General features: G+C 41.8%; 2 protein-coding genes across 5 annotated transcripts in view; both read right to left on the reverse strand.

Annotated features, from left to right (window-relative positions):
• Positions 1–10,129, reverse strand: part of elmo1 (engulfment and cell motility 1 (ced-12 homolog, C. elegans)) — a 108,974-nt gene extending 98,845 nt beyond the window's left edge. For 2 of the 4 annotated variants that reach the window (XM_044171048.1, XM_044171045.1), the window contains exon 1: positions 9,907–10,127. The gene's annotated coding sequence lies outside the window, so the exon portion shown is untranslated. Of the gene's footprint in view, positions 1–876; positions 994–9,906 lie in introns of those variants that run through there. The other 2 variants (XM_044171051.1, XM_044171047.1) reach the window with 2 other exon arrangements.
• A 2,664-nt stretch (positions 10,130–12,793) lies between these two features.
• On the reverse strand, positions 12,794–19,781 carry rp9 (RP9 pre-mRNA splicing factor). The gene is made up of 6 exons (XM_044171053.1): positions 19,458–19,781; positions 19,180–19,210; positions 18,919–19,048; positions 16,720–16,811; positions 16,144–16,205; positions 12,794–13,921 (listed from the first exon to the last, which is right to left on the reverse strand). Exons 1-6 carry the CDS (start codon positions 19,601–19,603, stop codon positions 13,717–13,719), a joined length of 666 nt encoding a protein of 221 aa, XP_044026988.1. The 5' UTR covers positions 19,604–19,781; the 3' UTR covers positions 12,794–13,716.
• Between the last annotated feature and the right edge of the window lie 152 nt (positions 19,782–19,933).

The following is a 19,933-nucleotide window of genomic DNA, read 5'->3' on the forward strand; positions in this document are numbered from 1 at the left end:
AATGCCCTCCCCTCTCCTGACAGATGCCCTGCTGCCCAATCTTTGGGCTCACCTATTAATTTGCCAACCCCTAAACTCTGCCCTCAGCCTCCCACTCTCCACAGCCTTCCTATTATTTATTTATCCCGCACGTTAAACCATATGCTACACCCATGCCCTCCCCTCCCTATGTTTACTCACTGTCAGCCTCAAGCCCTGCCTGCCTGGTCAGTCACGAGCCAGTGCCGGTGCCAGCTCGGCCTCCACCCTAGCAGTGTGGTGACTGGTCACTGCTGAAACACTTTTATCCCTCCTGCATGCCGAGCCAGAGTCCTCCGAAGCCATTCATTGGGGGCTTTGCTAGTGGCTGCCTTATTATTGTCAAGTTATAGTAAAACTGTGGGTGGGGGCTTCACTTGTGGTATAGTGGCAGCAACAAGAGCTGAAATGAGGCTGAAGTTGGGCTATTTATGGACTGGGGCATGGGATTCAAAGAACTTCATTTTTGCCTTTTATGGGTTAATTGCATGTAACCCACATTTATGTGAAACAGAAAGACGGAGGCTGGGGACACACACACACACACACACACACACACACACACAAGTGGAGGGCATTCCTCAGGCCAGGCTTTCATTGCTGTGGGTACGATGTCATTGGATGATGTAATCAGTGCATAGCAGCCCCCCATACATCTATTCATTGGGTACATGGAAACAGACATTAGACACAACATGTTTCACTTGTCAGCCTGCCCTGTAACTGATACTGAAAAACATTAACGAATAACCACATTACATCGAGATGTGGTGTACACGTCTTGACCGTTCTCTTTACACTTTCTGTCAACAGGAAATGGATCAGTTCACCTACAGATATTGGCAGGAAGTGGCTTACCTTTCACCTTCGGTTCAGAAGAAGCGTGTTCATTTGTTCTAAGATCCACTTCTGAAATCTTCTGCTTTGTATGTAACAAACTTCACCACATGTCTAAAGACTGTTATGCATCCGGTAGCTAACTAAAAATGCCATTGGCATTTCCTGTGCCTTTCTTACACGGCACTGTCTAGGCTGGAAAATGCAGCCAGACAAGTTGGACACGCGCGCACACACACACACACACACACACACACACACACACACACACACACACACACACACACACACAGAGTGTTAAGCTTCCCCTCCAGACAACAAAAGAACAGACACAGCAACAAGCCCTGAAGGCAACATTAAACCCAGCTAGTCCGCCATTACAATACCTCTCTTCTCTCAATAGAGAGCCATGCTGAGCTGAACCATGTTATTCTTCAGTTTTAAACATAGCTGGGAATAAGATAAAGGCTGGGCACACTGACAACGTGTAACATCCACAGGAAATGGAAAACACTGATGTGTGGCCAGCACAGACCAGCCAGGGTGACACGGAGTAAGGCAGGTGGTTTACAGATGGGGAATCTGCTCAGGCCACAAACAGCAACAGAATTCCGAGCTCAACACAATGATGCAGGTCTGACAGACAACAAAAACACTCCTTGATGGTTGTTCTCAGATGGCAGGGAAAACCTTACTATAGACACAACAACATAGCTGGCAGGAATGACAAGAAACAAAAACAATGATAAACACAGAACGGGAAGAAGAAAGCTCAGACTGGTTGTCCTATGGGTTTCGTCACAACAGAAATACTGTGCTTTTACTACATCGTGTTAATATTTGTTTGAAGTGAGCCAACAGCCTCATACATAATTACTCTGCTCCCAACCTTATCAGGCAGAAAAGAGACAAATAAACGGTTTGATGATGTGTCTGTATGTGTTTATGAATGTCTGTTTATACACATGTGATATACCTGATAAGGTACACAGCCTGGGAAATTAACAGAAACACATTTAAAACCTCCATTTTCATGCCTTCAAACATTGTGGCCACAAAATAGACATGGATTTGACTGAGGATGACAGCAAGTTGAAACATCACTCCTTACACCGAGTAAAGAAAATACGAGCAATCCATGGGCCTTCTGGTTAAGCTTCACCTGTTGTTCTTTGAGGGCATCAACATACCTCTGAGAAAGGCATTGGTGGGCCCTAAAATTCTTCTTCTGCAGTGGTTGTTTTCCAGATAAATTACCCAGCCATAGATCACATTTATGTGTTGCTAACAGGTGATGAAAGGCAGCGTCAGGGTGTGAGGGTGATTATGGCTTGTTTCTACTGGCTGGTTGGAGCCAACAGAAACTCACTTCAGGCTGCTCCTGAGCTTAAAAGTAGCAGCTGGACGGACAACCACTGGGGCCTTGTGCAAGTCGATCTATTCCAGATGCCCTGTCGAACACTGCTGCGGCTGGGCAATGTGTGGGCAGCGAGGGAAAATGAGAAATTTGGCAATACGAATATGCAGTTGTTTGGATGGACCAGTGAGAACATAGAAGTTAAGGATGGAGAGGAGGCAGAAACAGTGATGGAGGGATGAGAATGCAAGAGAAAAATTATACATGAAGGGAAGCGGCATCAACTAGTAAAGTCTTAGAAGGGAGACATGAAAACAGAGAGTCTGAGAGCTAAAGTAAGAGCGAGAGAGGGAGATATCAAAGTGTCTTGTTTCCCAAATGTCCTTATGTGTTTTGATTTATTCAGACACTCAGAGGCAGCCCCGACATAAAGCAACACACCTTCAATCCAAGGCTTGCAGTTCCCCAGCCAGAGAGAACGAGCGAGCTGGCTGACCTTAGCATGTTATGAGAGGCCCTCCACTCCTCCTCAGTCTGCTCTCTCTAGAGGGAGTCTCGACTGGTCTAATGGAAAACACTGCTGCGACACGTTGACGTCGCAGAGGCAGCCTGCATCGTGACAGAATGGGTTCAAATCCTTAATCGTAGCCCATACATTAATTATGCGTTTATCTTCATTTCAGTTCAGTTGTTGAAGCTACTTTGTAACAGCTGCACCTCTCTCTTCAGGCTATCCTCTAGTCCTCTGAAAAAAAAATAACAAGTGAACAACCTTGCTGCAGCCATAAGCAAACAAGTCAGGAAAGTACCAAAGTGAACTACTACCTAAAAAGGTGCTCCTGTTTTTATAGCGAAGCTTGTGAGGCAATGATACCATCAAAAATATCAAAGATTACACACACACACACGTACATATTTTGCCAGCGTCTTCTGAGCACGTACTGTGTTTTTGCTTTGCTTCCAGTCACTGCAAGGAATAAATGAAATCTTAAGCAAGCATTTTCTAACTAATCCATAAATCTGGGACTCCATAATCATTGCTTAAATTGACTCTTAAAAACAGAAAGAGAGAAAGAGAGCACAAGAAAACAAGGAAAAGACACAGAGAGAGAGCATGTTGGCAATAATGTAAGGGCAAAATAAGAAGCAAGTAAGTTTGTAGGTTTCTTAGAAACAGCCCTCCCCACCTCCCATATCCAGAAAAACAACAGGCTAGTTTTATTTCCGGTCCACCTCACTGAACCTCCAGTCATCCGTATGTGCTGTCCACTGTCATCAAGGGACCTCGGTGACATGATCATTGTTGTGTGTGCGCCTGTGAGACACAGTGAGAGGACATGAGGCCGACCTCTGTTGGGACCTGTGACTCATAGCTCACAAACACACACACACACACACACACACACACACACACACACAAACAAATATACATGCACACAAAGATACAGACAAGATCAGTCAGAGCTTTCTTTTACTTGGAAAAATTAGCTCACCCTCCTCTTTCTCTTTGTAGTGGTCTACTCTATGTAACACTGGGCATGAGAGATTGAAGGTACCATGATACCAGTCCCACTGTCCACCCTTGAGCACCAAACAGAGTCAGAGACATCGAGTGTGAGGCTAATGTGTGCCGGTCATTTTTTTAATATAATGCCTGTATATTATCAATAATATTGCTTTATAAATTAGATGAAAACAAATCATTGTGACCATGTTTTAATACAACAAACATGCTGTTCTTGGGTTTTCAGTTGTTTTTTTTTTAAGGACATTATGAATTGTGGGTAATTCCTTGAAGCAAAGTCTGCAGCATTTACAGATATTGCACATAAAGGGCTCCAAAAGCCTACCAGAGAGTCCTCAAGCACTTGCTGATTTTACAGGAAGACAGCCCTAAGCCCTCGAGGACTTATCAGGACTTTACTAAAGTATGCTTTACTTCCATCTCTATAACCTGACACACACAGTACTGGAAGTTAAAGGCACAATACTAGAAACCTTTGGTGGCTGGCTGTTAAAACAGTACTCCACCAATTCAGCATTGCAATCCTATAATATTGTCAGACTCATGATCGACAGTTTATAAAGAAACGATCAAAATTGATGCAGCAGATCTAGAGATATCGACATGGAGCTGAAGACATCAAGATAAACTGCCTCACTTGAGTGTCAACAGACTTTGGTATGTAAAATTGGTTGAGTCCCCCTTTAATGAGTTTATATCAGTTATAAGATTAAGATAAAACGAAGTCAGAAATAGTGAGTCCTTTTAATATGATGAGGCCTGTTACCTTTATGTGCACTCCACCTACTTTTCCTTTAAGTGAAGTAGAATCTAATTTCCTAGTTTGGTTGTTCCATGCTTTTTCACCTGTATACACTGCAGCAGATGCGCAGGTCTTTTCTGTTCTGCTAAAACAAAACAAAATTCTGTGACATTTGAATTTTTTTCCCCAGCAAGCAAGCATCATAAAGCACAGCATAAATGCTCCAGGGGACTTGACACCATGACACCCCCTGCCTGCCCTTATAATCTGGTACATCTGGTTCTAGGTTACTGTTCGGCTCACAGTTCATAAACTTTCTGTGCGATACACAGTGTGAAAAGTTGCAAATAACAGTGACCAACACACACACACAGACAATTCAGAAATATCCCTCTCCACCCCAGATCTAACATCAAACAGAAAACTCATTACCACATCAGACAAAAACCTCCATGAACTAATGGTTCAGTTTTTCTGTAGATACCAAAAGTCATGTGCAGAAAACCACAGCCCCTTCACTGACTCACACTTACTGAAGACAGTAGTGGGCGAGACTTTCAGGGGAAGTGCACATTGTAGGGCCTAAAGGGATTCACACTCATACCTGTGATCCTTCCTAAGTCATTGAGATCATGGAGGGATTTAGCAATGATCCATGTTTGCACCTGATCATATTTTCATGGACAGGGAAAAAGAGGAAAAAAAGGCAATGGATGTCTGGATGGATGGACTCATAGATGCATGGATCAAGAGATGCATTGGTGTACAGATGGATGGATGGATGGAGTGATAGACGGACAGGGGAGCGTGACAGCAACCATCCGTATATGAACGGCAAACATCGAGATCAAGCGATGACCCACACTATTACACATTACCTAAAGGGCTGAGAGACACACATACACATGGGAAAGGCTATAATTAGGTTACAGTTGAAGAAAACCAGTGTTTAGCAACTGGGTCTACTGAAACACCAGCATGCAGCTACTGTGAAAATGACGCAGGCAAGAAAAATAAAAACTGACACAGCAACACAGCACTGAAAATCAGCCAGCCAGTCTCTGCAGCACACGTGCACACATGCCACAAATCATACACTGTGTGATGATAACACCACTGACACATACGCACAATCCTACTATAACAGCTGCATACAGTCGAGTAGACCCTCAACTAGAGAAGTCTCACAACTGGGCAAGCCTTACAAAAGTACCCAACTCTAAAATGTAAAGTCAGTTCAAGGCTCTCACGCAGCTGGAGTGGGGATATACTGGTTAGACCGAGAGACAATCTAACCATTTATCCTTCTGGGTCAGTAGGCTCAGAAGCTGAGAGGCTCTGAGCTGGGAGATGCTAAATACCACAAACACACACAGAGCAAGAGAGCTGACTAACCTCTCACCTAATATTTACAGAGCTCTGCGGCAGTACCACAGCTGGAATGCAGCGGGCAGAGCGAGCACGCAGAGGGAACCATATCAGTTTCTGGGTCATCCAGGGCTGCTTCACTCCGCATAGTCTAGACTTGGACTGAAAAACACCCCTGCAGATGCTCTCCACATACACTGATTCATATTCTAAGTATTCTAAGTATGGATGGACTCTGCGCCTGAGGAACAAAACATATACAGTTATAGGAGCACAGGGTAATAGGTCGAAATACATTCATGAGTGTTTTCCCTTATGCAACCGCTAAGAGATCACAGTTGGTCATAAAACAATTTCAGGACAAGTTTTTCCATCAGTGGCTTTTATTTATTGCATTTTCAAGTCAAAGAGTTGCTTGGCTCTGAATTTAGCCCAAGGCCACAATCAGTAAACTAAAGAGCAGAACATGGCAGCAGTACCTATGAGATCTCTTCTCACCCACCTATGTCTGTCTGGCTGTCTGGCACCTTCCCATCGCACCTTCAGTACCTACCTGCTGTTTTAATTAACTTCATACCACAGGGAACAATTATGCAAGATAACATTCATCTCATTTGGAACTGCAAATGCATCTAACCTCAAGCTGCCGAAGGACAGGCGCACAGGTGCGTACTGCAAGCAAGGATACCAGTACATTCAATGGCAAGTGTTTTTTTTTTTCTATAGGCATTCTCAATGGCTGTTAGCACAAAAAGACATAAAAAGTGACGGAGAGATGACAGGAAACTTTTGGGCCCCAAAGTGTTTGGTGTTACTTTAATGCCGCAATCTTGAGCTTTTAGGAGAAAAAGGGGGAAATGAGTTCATTAAGATGGAGAAAATAATTTACATACCTCCATTTCCCTCAGGGAGCAAGAACAGAGAGTGAGAAAGTAGATTGGGGGGGGGTGCTGCAATGTTAGAGTGAGCAAATGAGAAGAAAGTGCAAGAGATGGGGGATACAGAGACACTAAAATGAGTGAGAGGGTAAAATAGCATGTGTGAGAAAGCAAGTGTAAGAGAGTAAACTAATGACAGAGAGAGATAACAAGCAGCAAGCGGAGGGAGGGGGCTCTGACAGGCGATAGGAGACAGAAACACAGCTCAGAAATTGGCACGGTTTCACTTCAGGAGGTGGTGCGAGGATGCCAAACAGTAGGCAGTGTCAAACAGATACACACCAGGCTCTTGCATGTGATGCAACTCAGTAAGCGAGGGCAGGCACCCATCCTCTCCCAAAAAGTACTCCAAGCTGCCTCTGCATCTCTGCTTCTTCCCATTAATCTGATTTCTTGGATTATGTTTCACAATTTAAAACAACACACCAAAACGCTCAAGTTTAATTCCATCAGTTTATTTGGCTTATGACTTACGGTGCAAGACAAGACTGCCGTATTTTACCTTCTCACTTTTCATTTACTCTTGTGTTGCAACACTCCATTTCTATCGCAGATTTTTAATACCCTGTAGGGATAAAGAAATATTTATTTGGGCAAGCCAGCTTACAAGAAATGGAGGCTTGCTGTGACTAATAAAATTTGTTTTCGCATGTGTGCGCATTCCTTTTGACATATAGGTCCCTAAGGTGGCTGTAAAACTGAAATATAAGGCTTCTGGCACGCTTCAGTTCTGAACTGGACAGCTACCGGCCAAAGCTGTGCACACACAAAACTTCACATACCAGTTTAATGGGAGAGTGCACTTATGTTAGTGGTTTGTTCCAAAAAATGAGTTGAAAATTGCATTCCTTGACTGCTAAAAGCTGTGCCAGACCTGAGTCTAAAACCAAACATCAATCTCTAACCCGCTGTCAACCACAGTCACATAGAGTGGGAGCACATATAGGCCAAAACCTCACAATGCAACACAGAATCTCTCAGTTCAAGTATGTCACCCTGGTAGAAACTCAGATTTCAAATCAACACATTACATCCTCGTGGACAACTACAACAAGGAGAAACCAGACAATAACCTCTAACTTTCTACTTCAATGATACTCCAAGAATGGCACTTGAAACCAAAATTGCCACCGCATACATCCCTTGTAATCAAGCTCTTGAGCACTCCCCGTATGTCTGTGTCTGAGACATGGCTGCACATGTCCCTGTGCTTCTGTATCTAGGCTATGTTTGCCTGTGTTTACTGCTGAGTTGACACGATGACCCCGGCGTGCATGTGGCTCCATCACAACAGCGAAATCTTTGGTGGCTAACGGGGCATGTAAATGGGCTCTCACTCTATCGGAAGCCGCCTGAAGGGGCAGAGGGACCAAGAGACAGCGGAAACCCCTGGACCGCACCGCGACCGATGTGAGGAGGAGAGAGCCGAGGCACGCTGTGTGCCAGAGCACAGAACGCTGCTGTGGTCTATGATGGCTGCTGAGTGATCACTGAGGAAATATGGAGCAATGATTCTCAAACTAGGGTCTACGGATGACCAGGGGCCCATTAAAGATCACTGTGGGACCAAAGGCATAAAGACGAATAAATGGAAATTTTTTCTAAAGTATTTCACTACAGAGAAAAAACAGTGCACATGTGAATCCATACAAGTAGACATAGTAAGACACAGAAATCCTGGAATTATAGATGTTTACCCTTGGACTTTCTTTTTTCAGTATGTTTGGTCACGTTTTACACTTGGAGTGGCAGAATTCACACTAAATTCAACCATTTACTCATCATTTTTAGCTATTGATTTAGACTTTTCTACTTATTTGCTAACTAGGTTTCACATACTCTCAACTGCAGCACGGAATGACTCAACTGGTTAGTGGGAAACTGGGCCTTTCATAGCTGTTAGGTTATTGTGGCAATAAATATGCTAAAATTCAGCATTATACCAATTTGTTCATGCTATTTGCATGTTTAGTTTCCCCCCAAGACACAAAAATGTGGAAATATTTTTTCAATCAAAGCTAATTTTTGTTTTATTTTTTTATTTAGTCAAATCTTTCCATGTACCCCCTGGTAACTGCAAAAGTCCCCTCCTGGTTGGGAATCATGCTCTACAACATTTCTGGGATTCTGTTAAAACTAAAATAACAAAAGAAGAAGACGGCTACTTCGGGTAAAATCTTTTAGAAACAGAGGTCTAATGTGGTCTAATGCAGTTGTCCCATACCTGAGAGTCAGGGGTTGCAAGCTAATTCTGAGGGGAGTCTTCAACCCAAAGCCACATGCAACCTGTGTTGAGGGGTTGCAAGTGGCCATTGCTTTGTTTTAAGAGACTGATGCACATGAATTAGGGGTCGCATGAAAACTTTTGGGAACCCTTGATGTACAGGTTTGAAAAGAGGGAAGGTATGTTAAGCACTAGCCCTCAGATAAGTGGATTAACTCTTTTAGAGGCTGCAAGATTATAACGCATCTTGATATCTTCGATACCCATCTTATGGAGGAGAGTACAGCGCTTTCTCTCTCCCCTCTCCTAATCACAGGCCCACGGTGCGGCCAGCATGCTGGGCTGGAGTCACACACCGCACACCATTAAAGCAGCTCTTTAATTAGCAGTGGGGGGAGAAAACGGAGGCATCTATAAACGCACCACTTTTTTTTTTTTGCATCAAGCGAACAGCATGCACTGAACAAACAAGCCGGGGTAGCAGCAGCAGCAGCTTCTTCTTCAGTGTAGCTGCTGCAAACACACAACTTGCAGCTTCACGGGCAGTTTTAATATTCACTGCAGTTCAGTGTGTGAAAGCGGAGTGAGCTGCGATGCTTTCACCAGACATACATGTCAATAAAAATAAATACAAAAGAACAGCGCCCAAAGCCGCTGAGGCCAGTTCACAAAAGTAACAGACAGGCAGAGAGATGCACACAGAGACGAGAGAGAGAAAAGGCAAGAAGAACAGTTATTTTGTCGCTACAGTGTAACAGAGACAGAAACGCTCGCTGAGGCAAAGCGCAGCGAACCCCAAACATCGTGAATTAGCACAAAACGCGAGAGAAGTGAAGCTCAAATACTGCTCGGCACCAACACGTCTGCAAAAAAAAAAAAAAGAAAGCTTTGACAAACCTGACGAAGCGAGCACACTTCTTCCACTAACAGCGCTGATGTCCGGAGTTTGTGTGTGTGTTGTGAATCTGTGTGTGTGTCACTCAGTGGTGTTTTCTCTCTCCTCTGCCGTAGTAGAGATAGCGCTGATGTTTCCACTTCCTCCTTTCTTCTGCCGTCTGCTGGCTGGCTTGATGATACCAGACAGAGGATGCATGGGAGAGCTGCTGCTACTCACTGAGTCACTGGGTAACTAGTGGACATTTCATCAGATTTAAATTTCAAACAAGTCAGCAGGGTGCTTTTATTTTGGCAGCTCTGAAGTTTGTTAACAAGCTTGTTTCCATACCCGAGTTACTGTGAATTAAATGGAAATGTCGGGGGGGATTTATCTTCCATTTGCCATTGGACATATGTCAGTAGGTCTGCCTGATGTTCATAAGCTGTGAGTAATAAGTAAAGTCAGTTATAATTCTAAATTTCTGCCCCCCTGATGTTCAACATGCATGCACTTGAAATGTTACAATTGACCCTGAGCTCCCCTAGAGGACAGTAGCCTTGCCTACACTTTCTCAACAGATGTAGACTAGTGAATAAAGGAGATTTACAATAAATTATATCTGAATAAACAAACAAACAGTTGAGGATGTCTTTTCTTTCCATCATGGGAGACACAAAGGCGCGACTGCCTCTGATCCAGCAGCCAGGAGGAGAAGGCAAACAGGAACAATGATTTCAATAATTCATGGTTATTGAGCGCTCTCTGGTCTCCACACATACACACAGAACTGTTGGGAGGGTAGGATTACGACTGTCTAATGTTACATTATGTTGGGAACCATTTTGATAAAGCACAATAACATAATGCTATAGTTTCATTGGATTTCATTGTACGTGACAGGATATGGGACTATATCACAAAGTACAGCAGCTCTAAGCCACATGAGGCCACTTCCCTTTAATGTTGTCAGTGATTACAGACTGTTTGTGATATTAAACCCAGAGTGTGTGTTTATGATTAAAAGAGAATAGCGTATAGCAGACAGCCCTACTCATCCTCATCCTTGTCTCCACTCAGCAGGAGGAGGATTAATACAGGAGCCCTGTCCATCCTGATAAATATTCTGGAGCGACACACCCAGCAGTAATCTCTCTTTTTCTCTCTCTGTTTGTTTTTCTCCCTCTGTGAAAAACACAGGATACAAACCTCTGCCGATTTAAATGACAGCCCGTGTCCTCCACTAAATTGTTAATTTGACTACACACATGGGCAGAGAAAGCAAGTAGGCCTGATCCAAAAATAACAGAAAGCAAACTGATTATTTAACTCAGTGTGACAACAATTTCGTGTAGCAGGACACAAGTGTTCTGAGGTATCTGTTTGATAGAACAGACTTGAGTCAAATACTAGTTTCAGATTGTTTGTTTTAACCCTTGTTGAAGGTTGCATTAGATTGTGGGGGGTAAACACCCAAGCAGGAAACATCAGCAAACAAACAAAACTTATCTTTTCCCCCGTCTATTCTGTTCACATCATTATGGAGTTACTGTGACTTCTGCATCTCTGACTTCAGCTTCAAAAGCGGTCAAGACTACATCAGAGGGTTCACAGAAGATGTAATCTTTTTATCTGAGACAGCAAAGAGGCAGTGGAACGATTTTAAGCCAGCCCACATGGTTTAAAAGTACTGCATGATGCTTTCAATAAAGCACAGACTCACAATGCAGTACAATGTGCCTCTGCATCCAATAAAATGCAGTGTCACTCTTGTTTTGCATCTCACAAGGTAAGATTGTGTTCCTTTATGCATGGACTTCGATTGTGACTTTTACCTGGTTGTATAACTCACTTGGCTTTGGACACACCTTGTTTCGCAACCACTGGCTGAACCTCTACCCATCTGCACATCTGGTGTGAAGATGATATCACGTAACTAAAAAGGAGAGAAGCGTTGTTACGGCATCTTTCCCTTTTGGCAAAACATGATTATTATTCATGAGTGAAGTGCTGTGCTCTAGCCATAAAGATTTAATTATCTAGTGTTCTGCAAATATGTTGGGCCTCTAACGCAATCTGCACAGTGAGTGTGGCCTGGCACTCAATCTGACCTGTCCCTTGTCCAAGAAGACAGAGTGCTTCGATAAAGTCTCTCCGCTGACCAAATTCTCTCTACGTGGCACAACCTCCCTCTGAGCAGCTTGTGACTGAATCTCATCTGGGAGATTCATTGTTCTACTCAGAGAGAGAGAGAGAGAGAGAGAGAGAGAAGACAGCGTGGAACAGACTGTTTCAATGAAGCTGATTTATCTTTGGATATTGGTCAAAGCACCAGAAAAGGCGGATGGACAGAGCTGCCACAGAAAGATGAGAAAGGAGAGAAAAATAAGCTCTCAATCAGCAACTAAAATGCTCTCATGGCTCTATAATCTGTCACTCTTTGATGGAATTGTAATTTCTCACATAAACACGTATACACTCCCTACAGCATTTGAGATATTCAGAAAGCCTAAGACACAAATCTAAATGGAAATCTAGTTTGCTTGTTCCCTGTAGGTTTACTGTAATTGTCTCTCTATCAGGGTCATTAGGAAGAGGGAATGTTTCTAGTTCATTTCCACTGGGACTCCTGTTTCAAAATGTGCAGAAGCACCAGACTTTCTTTAAATGCAGCCTAAAGGGCAAGTCTTGTGTGAAGCTGCTCTTTGCTAACTTTTTATGTAACGCAGGTCTGCTGGTTGAGCACAGATTTGATGAGTTGCTGATGACAGCTCAGCACAGAGAGGCAGGATCGCTCTGCATTGTGTAGGTTACAGACTGTGAAAGGATTACTGAGAAACACACTCTGAAGTATCCTCAGACGGATGGCAGGACAAGATGAAAACGGTTCTAGGAAGGTCACCACAGTACTACGCCGTGTATTTTTTAATGATCAGACTTCTGTGTGTGGAGTTTCAATGCACCATCCTCAAAAGATTATGTCGCCAACATGAAAAATAGTCATACAAATTAAGTCAAGGCTAAGATTATTAACATCTTTGTTTTTGTAGCCTTGAATTGGGTAAACATTGCAGAAAGAGGAGCCATTGTTATTCTCAGAATAAGGGAACACATTCACATACATTCTTTCCCCATCTTTGTGGCTTTTTTTCAGAGCAAATAAGCATATTCCAACCTCAAATAATTCAAAATATTTATGTACAGTCACAAGCATTCAAACATTCAAGCTTGTGTGGAAGACAAATTCTTACTGTACTCCAACGTTTAACTTGGACTCCCCCCCCACCTCTGCGTTGAACACACTCTACAATCAAAGTATTAAAAAGCAGCAAGATGGCAGGGATAGAAAAAAAATGGTGGAAACCACAATCTCTTAATAACATACTGTATTTGCTGACATGCTATCTTATTAGACCCCATAAAAGAACATTATCTCTTACACTAGCGGGCTCCTTTCACATCACTTTAGATTCATTACCCATGCAGCTAATGCTTTTTGACACACATATGCACCAAGGCACACATACACACACTAACTTAAGCAGTTGTTCCATGTGACCCTGTGCCGTGTGATCTAATTGAGTGGATGTAAATGCAAGTTGTCGCCCTGGAGAGAATTAAACAGCTGGGAGAAGTCATGCGCAGTGGATTTCCAGTTTTAGGGGTTCAACCTGCAGAGAAAAGGCTTAAAAAGGTCTCCAGAGTGCAGTTCTTACTGAGGCACTCTGCAGAACACTTCACTCCTGCGTGAGATCTACCATTGCTGCTACTTCATTCACAGTCTCTTCCTATGTTTAAATCACATAGTACGTATATCAGCATGTTCCAGACACTCAATCTGAATCTGAGCAATCACTGGTTTTGGAGGACTTGTGCTTTCGTTTCCTTTTTCTCTTCTTCTTGTCTTTCTTCTTTTTGTCCTTCCTCTTCTTCCTTTTCTTGCTGCGATGGTGGTCAGAGGAAGAAGAAGAGGAGGAAGAGGAACTGTCTGAATTGGAGGAGGTGGTGTCCTGAAGCAGCTGCTGCAGCTGCTGGATCCTAGAAACAGGAAGGGCAGGCAGGAGAGGGGGAAGAGGAGGTGGGATTAGAGTCAAGCACAGGGTGGAAAACACAACTGATGCAGACTAAGATGCGCGGGTTGGAAAGCATCTGAAGTGTCCTTGAGCAAGACACTGTCTTTGTCCTAGGACCGGCATTTCCGGACTGTGGAGTTAGCCAAGTGCCTACTTGTGTTACATATTTCCAGTAATTGCCAACAGTGCCCAAGTACTCGTTAAAACTGCAGGTGTATGGAGGATTTTCAGGGACACGCCTAGATAATGGGGTCATCCTGTCGCTTAAATATAAGGCTCAAGCTCACGTGACTTTTTAAAAATAAAATATTTAAAAGCAAATACTCACAAAGTTACAAAAACAGCCATTGCTGCTTAACTTTCACCTAAACCTTAACAGAGGGAGACAATTTATTTTCATTTCATTAATTCATTTTGACCAACCAGGAGAAAAGTCAATAGTAAAAGTAGTTACTTAAACATTGGGTGAATGGCACAACTACAGAGACCACAGTAGATTCCAACTGCTCCCTAACTAGGTCAGATGAATATATCTACTTGTCCACAGCCAAATAAGGTTCAAGAAGGAAGATCAACATATTACAGAATAAGGGAGGAAGCACCACACTGCTCAATGAAATATAAAACATTTGTCAGGAAGGAAGGAAAAAAAAAAAAAAAAAAAAGATTGATATTTGATACAGTATTGTAGGCAGGTGCCCTTTAATTAGCTCAGAAAGTGAGCTGGCACACAGAGTGATAATATCAGAAATTACTTTTATTTTTCTTTATTTTGTGACAGCAGTTTATATTACGAAACATACATCAGAAAAAAAACAGTTGTATTTCCTCTGGCTTCTACAGATTTTTTTCAAAATTTAAGAACTTTGTACATTTTGGGAGAGGTATGTGTGCACACAAGAGTAATGAAGAGTATGTCAGGGGGAAAAATCTGTGAGGTTTGCTAGAACAAAACAACATTACAGAGTGATTCATTTGATACCTCAACAAAATATGGCCGTAAGGGTCTTACATATTTGACCCACTTGGTCCATGTTTAATTAACATTTTTCTGAAGATGAGGAGAAAAAGTAATCTTCTCCATAACATAAATGTAATTTACTATATCTATCCAATCCTGTATTGTGGGGGGGGGGTTCAGGAAGTAACCAGCACCTTGTGAGCACTTTTTTTACAAGCGGATATCAAAATACCAAACATATATTCATCAGGATGCCTTGCCTGAATCTGTTTATATCTGTTTACTTGTGTTATCTTTGACTAATATTTAAATTTGTTTGATGATCTGAAACATTTAACTGTGACAAACATGCAAAAAAATAAGAAATCAGGAAGGGGGCAAACACTTTTGCACACCACTGTATATAAAAATCTGTGGAATACAAATGAAAATAGTAGAAAAAAAAATATTCTAAAGATTAGGTGGGCAATTCAAAATAAGCCATTTTGGGAATGCAGGTCAGAAAATAATCACCCCAAGTCCCATATCCAACTGGGAACATCTTCATATCCTTGAAGTGCAAAAAATGAAAATAGATGCAGGTACTTCTAATAACTAGCCAATTTCTAAAATTTTGTCATGAAATGTTTTTATCAATTACCACCCTGTAATAAGAGGCTACCATCTCAAGGACAACTTGAGACACAATAACTGTATATGCAATTGGAAAGCAAACTCGCTGGGAGAGGTTGGACTGTTTCACTTCCCTTTCAAAGAAGGTGCCAAAATTAATGTGGCACAGACACGCAACTGAGACTTCAAAGCGCCACTGGCCTTTGAATAACCTTTTTGTAATGCATGCAAAAATACACACAAGTGTGTGTGTGCTGTTGCTCTGCATGTACACACACACACACACACACACACACCCTACCTACAGTGAGCTTTCATTAAGCCTTCAGTAAGCAAACCTCAAATTCAAACACTCTGGTGTCAAACACTATTTGCTAGAAACCAGCACAGAGAATCAGCCACCATGAGAGAATTTCCAGGTCATCTGAGATTGTCCCACTCCGCTGGGGGAAAACAGTAAAAAAGTCTCAAGTGTTTGATCTAACTGTCTGAGAGCAGCCTCTTTGTCTATCCTTTCAAACTATTAAAAGTAAAAAAGAATGTGACTCATATTCAGGGAAATTATAGCAATGGATATGAACAACATGTTTGTCTCAAAAAATGAATGTATGTACCTGGTTTCTTTTTCATTCCTTTTGTTTTCCCGAATGACGTCGTACATTGGGTCTTCATGAGCCTAAAAGAATAAAACACAATCTGTCATTACCTACTATGAAGAAAGGAAAAGAAAAATCATTCCGGCTTACAATAAGAGTTGCTACTATTCACAATAAATCCAGGAGATTATCCCAACTCAACTTATTCCAACCATAGTACTGATTCTAGTGTTATGTCAGCATTTTTAAAAACCTCCCTGTGACAATACAAGGTAGGAAAATATGATACTGCTGCATTTATGGTAATCATTGCAGAGGCTGTGTGTCCCTGCAGTAGGTATTGTTCCATTACAGCCGCACTGGAACAGGCTGTGTGAAGAAGTCTGCTGTGCACATGTTCTTCAGTGTAAACTAAATATGTCCCAACTATGTTGTTAACCTCAGCAGAAGGTCTCAGACACAAACTTGTCTCTGTCCCAGCTCCTTGACCTTGCCACAACCCAACCTACATTCTTTAACTGTAGACCGTTTTGTGATATCTTCTCTAAATAACTATGGGTGGGCTCGTTTTTTCTAAGCAGTTAACAATCTCACCACTCTGAACTGCTCCAGTTTCTGGTTGCCTTTGATGAAGAACGGACACTCCCTATCTCCTGTCCTGTGGCCGTAGCGCTTGCATCTCCAACCTGCGGCAAAAGAAACAAATACCAATCTGTGTACTTGGGGAAATATGAACGTCACAGGTACATAATTTCAGATTTGCTATAAATTTGATCAAATGTGGGCATGAGAGTACATTCTTGACCTTGAAAACAGTTTGACAAAATAATCTTAACTCAAGGTCCTCTTACTAGCTCTTTCTCAAGCTTTCAACCACATCTCACAGCCTTCATCTGCAAACAGTATGTTCAGTTGTCATGGAGTAAGTTCAGTTGCCATATACAACAATACACACACATATATACATGCATTTATGACCACCTGTTATCATATGACCAAAGTTCTATACTTGTTGACAACTGAATCAGCTCAATGACAATTGAGGAAACTCACTGATAAAAGGCTCTGATTTGCGGTTAAAAGGTAAGGGAAAAGATAGTAAGTGAACCTTGAGTTAAGATTATTTTGTCAATGTTTTTGGGTTTTTTTTAATTCACTGTAGTTTCTTTCCAACTACCCCACATAAATACATTCATTTAGGGTAAAGAAAAAAATGTTTCCTTTTGTTTGTGTAAAAAAAAAAGCCAATAGAAGCAACGTATTTGCAACAGCCCTGCTCATGCAGTGATGTGTTGCAAAATGTATGCCTCATAATAAAAGGCGGACCTCCTCGAACAAATCATAAATCATCACTTGTGCTTCACTAAAAAGAAGTGAAGAATTTGTGTCAAAATTTCACACTGTTTTTGTTCTACACTTTAAGTGTCAGTGAAGCTACCATGAATAACTTGAGTCTTTGTAAAGTGAGACCACACAAATTCTGTTTATCCTCCCAATGTAGTTGTGTGCAAAGTCGTTTGCTTAGGTTTTTCATACCCATATCATTCACTGTGACGTCTCTCCGTTCCTTTAAACAGGATGACCTATTCAAACATTTTCTCAAAGGATTAAGCAGAGCGAGTCATGCTCAGATTCTGCAGAACAAATGCCAACTTGGACAGGGCCTATGTGTATGTGTGTGTGTGCTGACTTCCCAAGTCCCTGGCTGTTCACGCAGCATGAAAATAAGTGGGACGAAGGAATGAATGGACATCGACTATAATGACAGTCTTTGTCTGACTCAAAAGACAGAAGGTACTAGTCTCCATAACACCATTATTAATCTCTAGCTCTTCATGTTCACCAGAAAAACAATAGATGTCGTGTTAATTGTCAAGTTCTTGTGGTTACATTTTAGACCAAGATGGCAGCGCGTGTACATCGCAAGGCTCAGTGTCTCTCCAGTCTATCCTGCATTTATGCACACACTTTATATTCTGCACTTGCTTATTGCACTTCTGCTTAGACCTAAACTGCATTTTGTTGCCTTGTACTTGAACATGTGTAATGACAATAAAGTTGAATCTAATCTAATTTATCACCTATCAAGACTGCTGCCTACACATGGTGGAGGTTTACTCCCACCTACAGTTCTTCAACTACAAGTGCTTCTATAGCTGATAATAAACTTTATTTGTACATAGGGTGCCTCCATAATGTATCAGTGAAGACCTTTGAGGAGATTTTAAATCATAATTCAAAGAATATGAGGAATAAATGCAACTGTGGACCTATGAGAAGACACTCTGCATATTGTTGTAATTCCAAGAACCCAGCAACTTACTTTACTAAATTTAAGGTGAAAAGCACATATTTAACTGTATTCAAAACTGTTTAAGTTCTCAAATTTACACAATTTCAAGGAGTTTAAGACGTGTTCAGGACTTGCAGACACTGTGTACCGTGTAGTACTGATCTAAACAAAGTAAAACAGGTGTTTTAACTATAATCGAAAGGAAAATTGAGACCAAATAACACTGTCAAAAGGTATTTAAAAATGAGAAATGTATATAAATATTAAAGGTCAAAAGACCAATTAAAATAGTAACATAAAAGTCACAGCAAGGGGCTGTATCATAGGACAGATTTTACAGAAGTGTATAATTAAAGATGAGCTTCATCTATGATATCCTCTCATCACTTCTGTAGCTGTGTGAAGGGTCCCAGGGATTTGTGGAATATTCAGTTACATATTTCTCTCTCTCAATGCAAACCCCAGCAGATATTGCTGAATTAGTGTTACTGTGTACTTACACTGCATCACCTTCACCTCCCTCCCCAGAGGCATCCACAGCCCCTTGGTAGGGGCGTGTGCCAGGAAGCTCCTGGCTTCTTCATTTCCTGGTTCAGCAGGAATACAGTCCTCTGGTTTGTCCTCGTGCTCCTGCAACAGCAACTGGCACTTCTGAACATTTCTTCAAGTAAATAATAACTGTATGTGTCAAGTCCAAAACAATCTGTTTCTTTACAGCTCCTTGGCCTTCACTTAATGTATTTTAGTGTGAATAACGTTACCTTTATGAATCCTGGTGGAGGTTTCTCATAGCTGGATGAAAGACAGATAACACTGACGTTAATTCTTACGTAAGGGCATAATTTACTATTTAGCTGTCATTCCCAAAACTAGCTAACACAGGTAAACCTAGTTACTCAAATAGCAAGTCTTTGGAGTAAAATTAGCAAGAGGATGGATTAGGCTACTTACAGTTAAGAGAGAAACTGGTCAATTACATTTATAATTAATACGTAAATTTGCAAGCTGAAACAGAAAAGCTCTCACTAATGTTACTCACAACGTCTCAACATGTTTCAGTTTTTGGACGTCTTGGTTGAGTCTTTTCGTTTGTGTTTTGAGTTTCTCCAAATCCTGTTTGGATGTCTTGTGTCTCTTGTGGTCTGGTCTGTCCTCCTTCTCCCTGGTTCGCTTTCTGTCCGACATTGCCCTGATATCGACAAACTGTGCCCCCGAAAAAGCATTAACTTAAAAAATAATGCTGCATTCAGGTATAGTTTGTTGGCTAGTTAGTGGGGGGGCGAAAACACCGACCAAGTTACGTGCTAGCCAGCTGCTAACTAGCAAAAACATTTGTGCTGCAGTACTTCCTGTGCCGCCGGATTGCTTAGTTAAAGTCCAGCGCCACCTGCAGGACATGCGCAGTAGCACACGAGGAGCTGCTGGATTGATTGCTGGTTTTTAAAGCATTCTCACATTAGAAAAACTGAAGTTTCTCTAAATACGCCATACAAACAATTATTTTCTCCAACAGTA

Source organism: Siniperca chuatsi, linkage group LG17, assembly GCF_020085105.1.
Source record: "Siniperca chuatsi isolate FFG_IHB_CAS linkage group LG17, ASM2008510v1, whole genome shotgun sequence".
NCBI classification, from domain to species: Eukaryota; Metazoa; Chordata; class Actinopteri; order Centrarchiformes; family Sinipercidae; genus Siniperca; species Siniperca chuatsi.

Excerpts from the sequence above, each read along its gene's own strand:
- rp9 (XM_044171053.1), bottom strand. The coding sequence starts at position 19,603 with ATGTCGGACAGAAAGCGAACCAGGGAGAAGGAGGACAGACCAGACCAC. Across the intron at positions 19,211-19,457 it reads CTGAAACATGTTGAGACGTT|CTATGAGAAACCTCCACCAG; the intron begins GTGAGTAACATT and ends TCTTTCATCCAG. Across the intron at positions 19,049-19,179 it reads CTCCACCAGGATTCATAAAG|GAGCACGAGGACAAACCAGA; the intron begins GTAACGTTATTC and ends TTGCTGTTGCAG.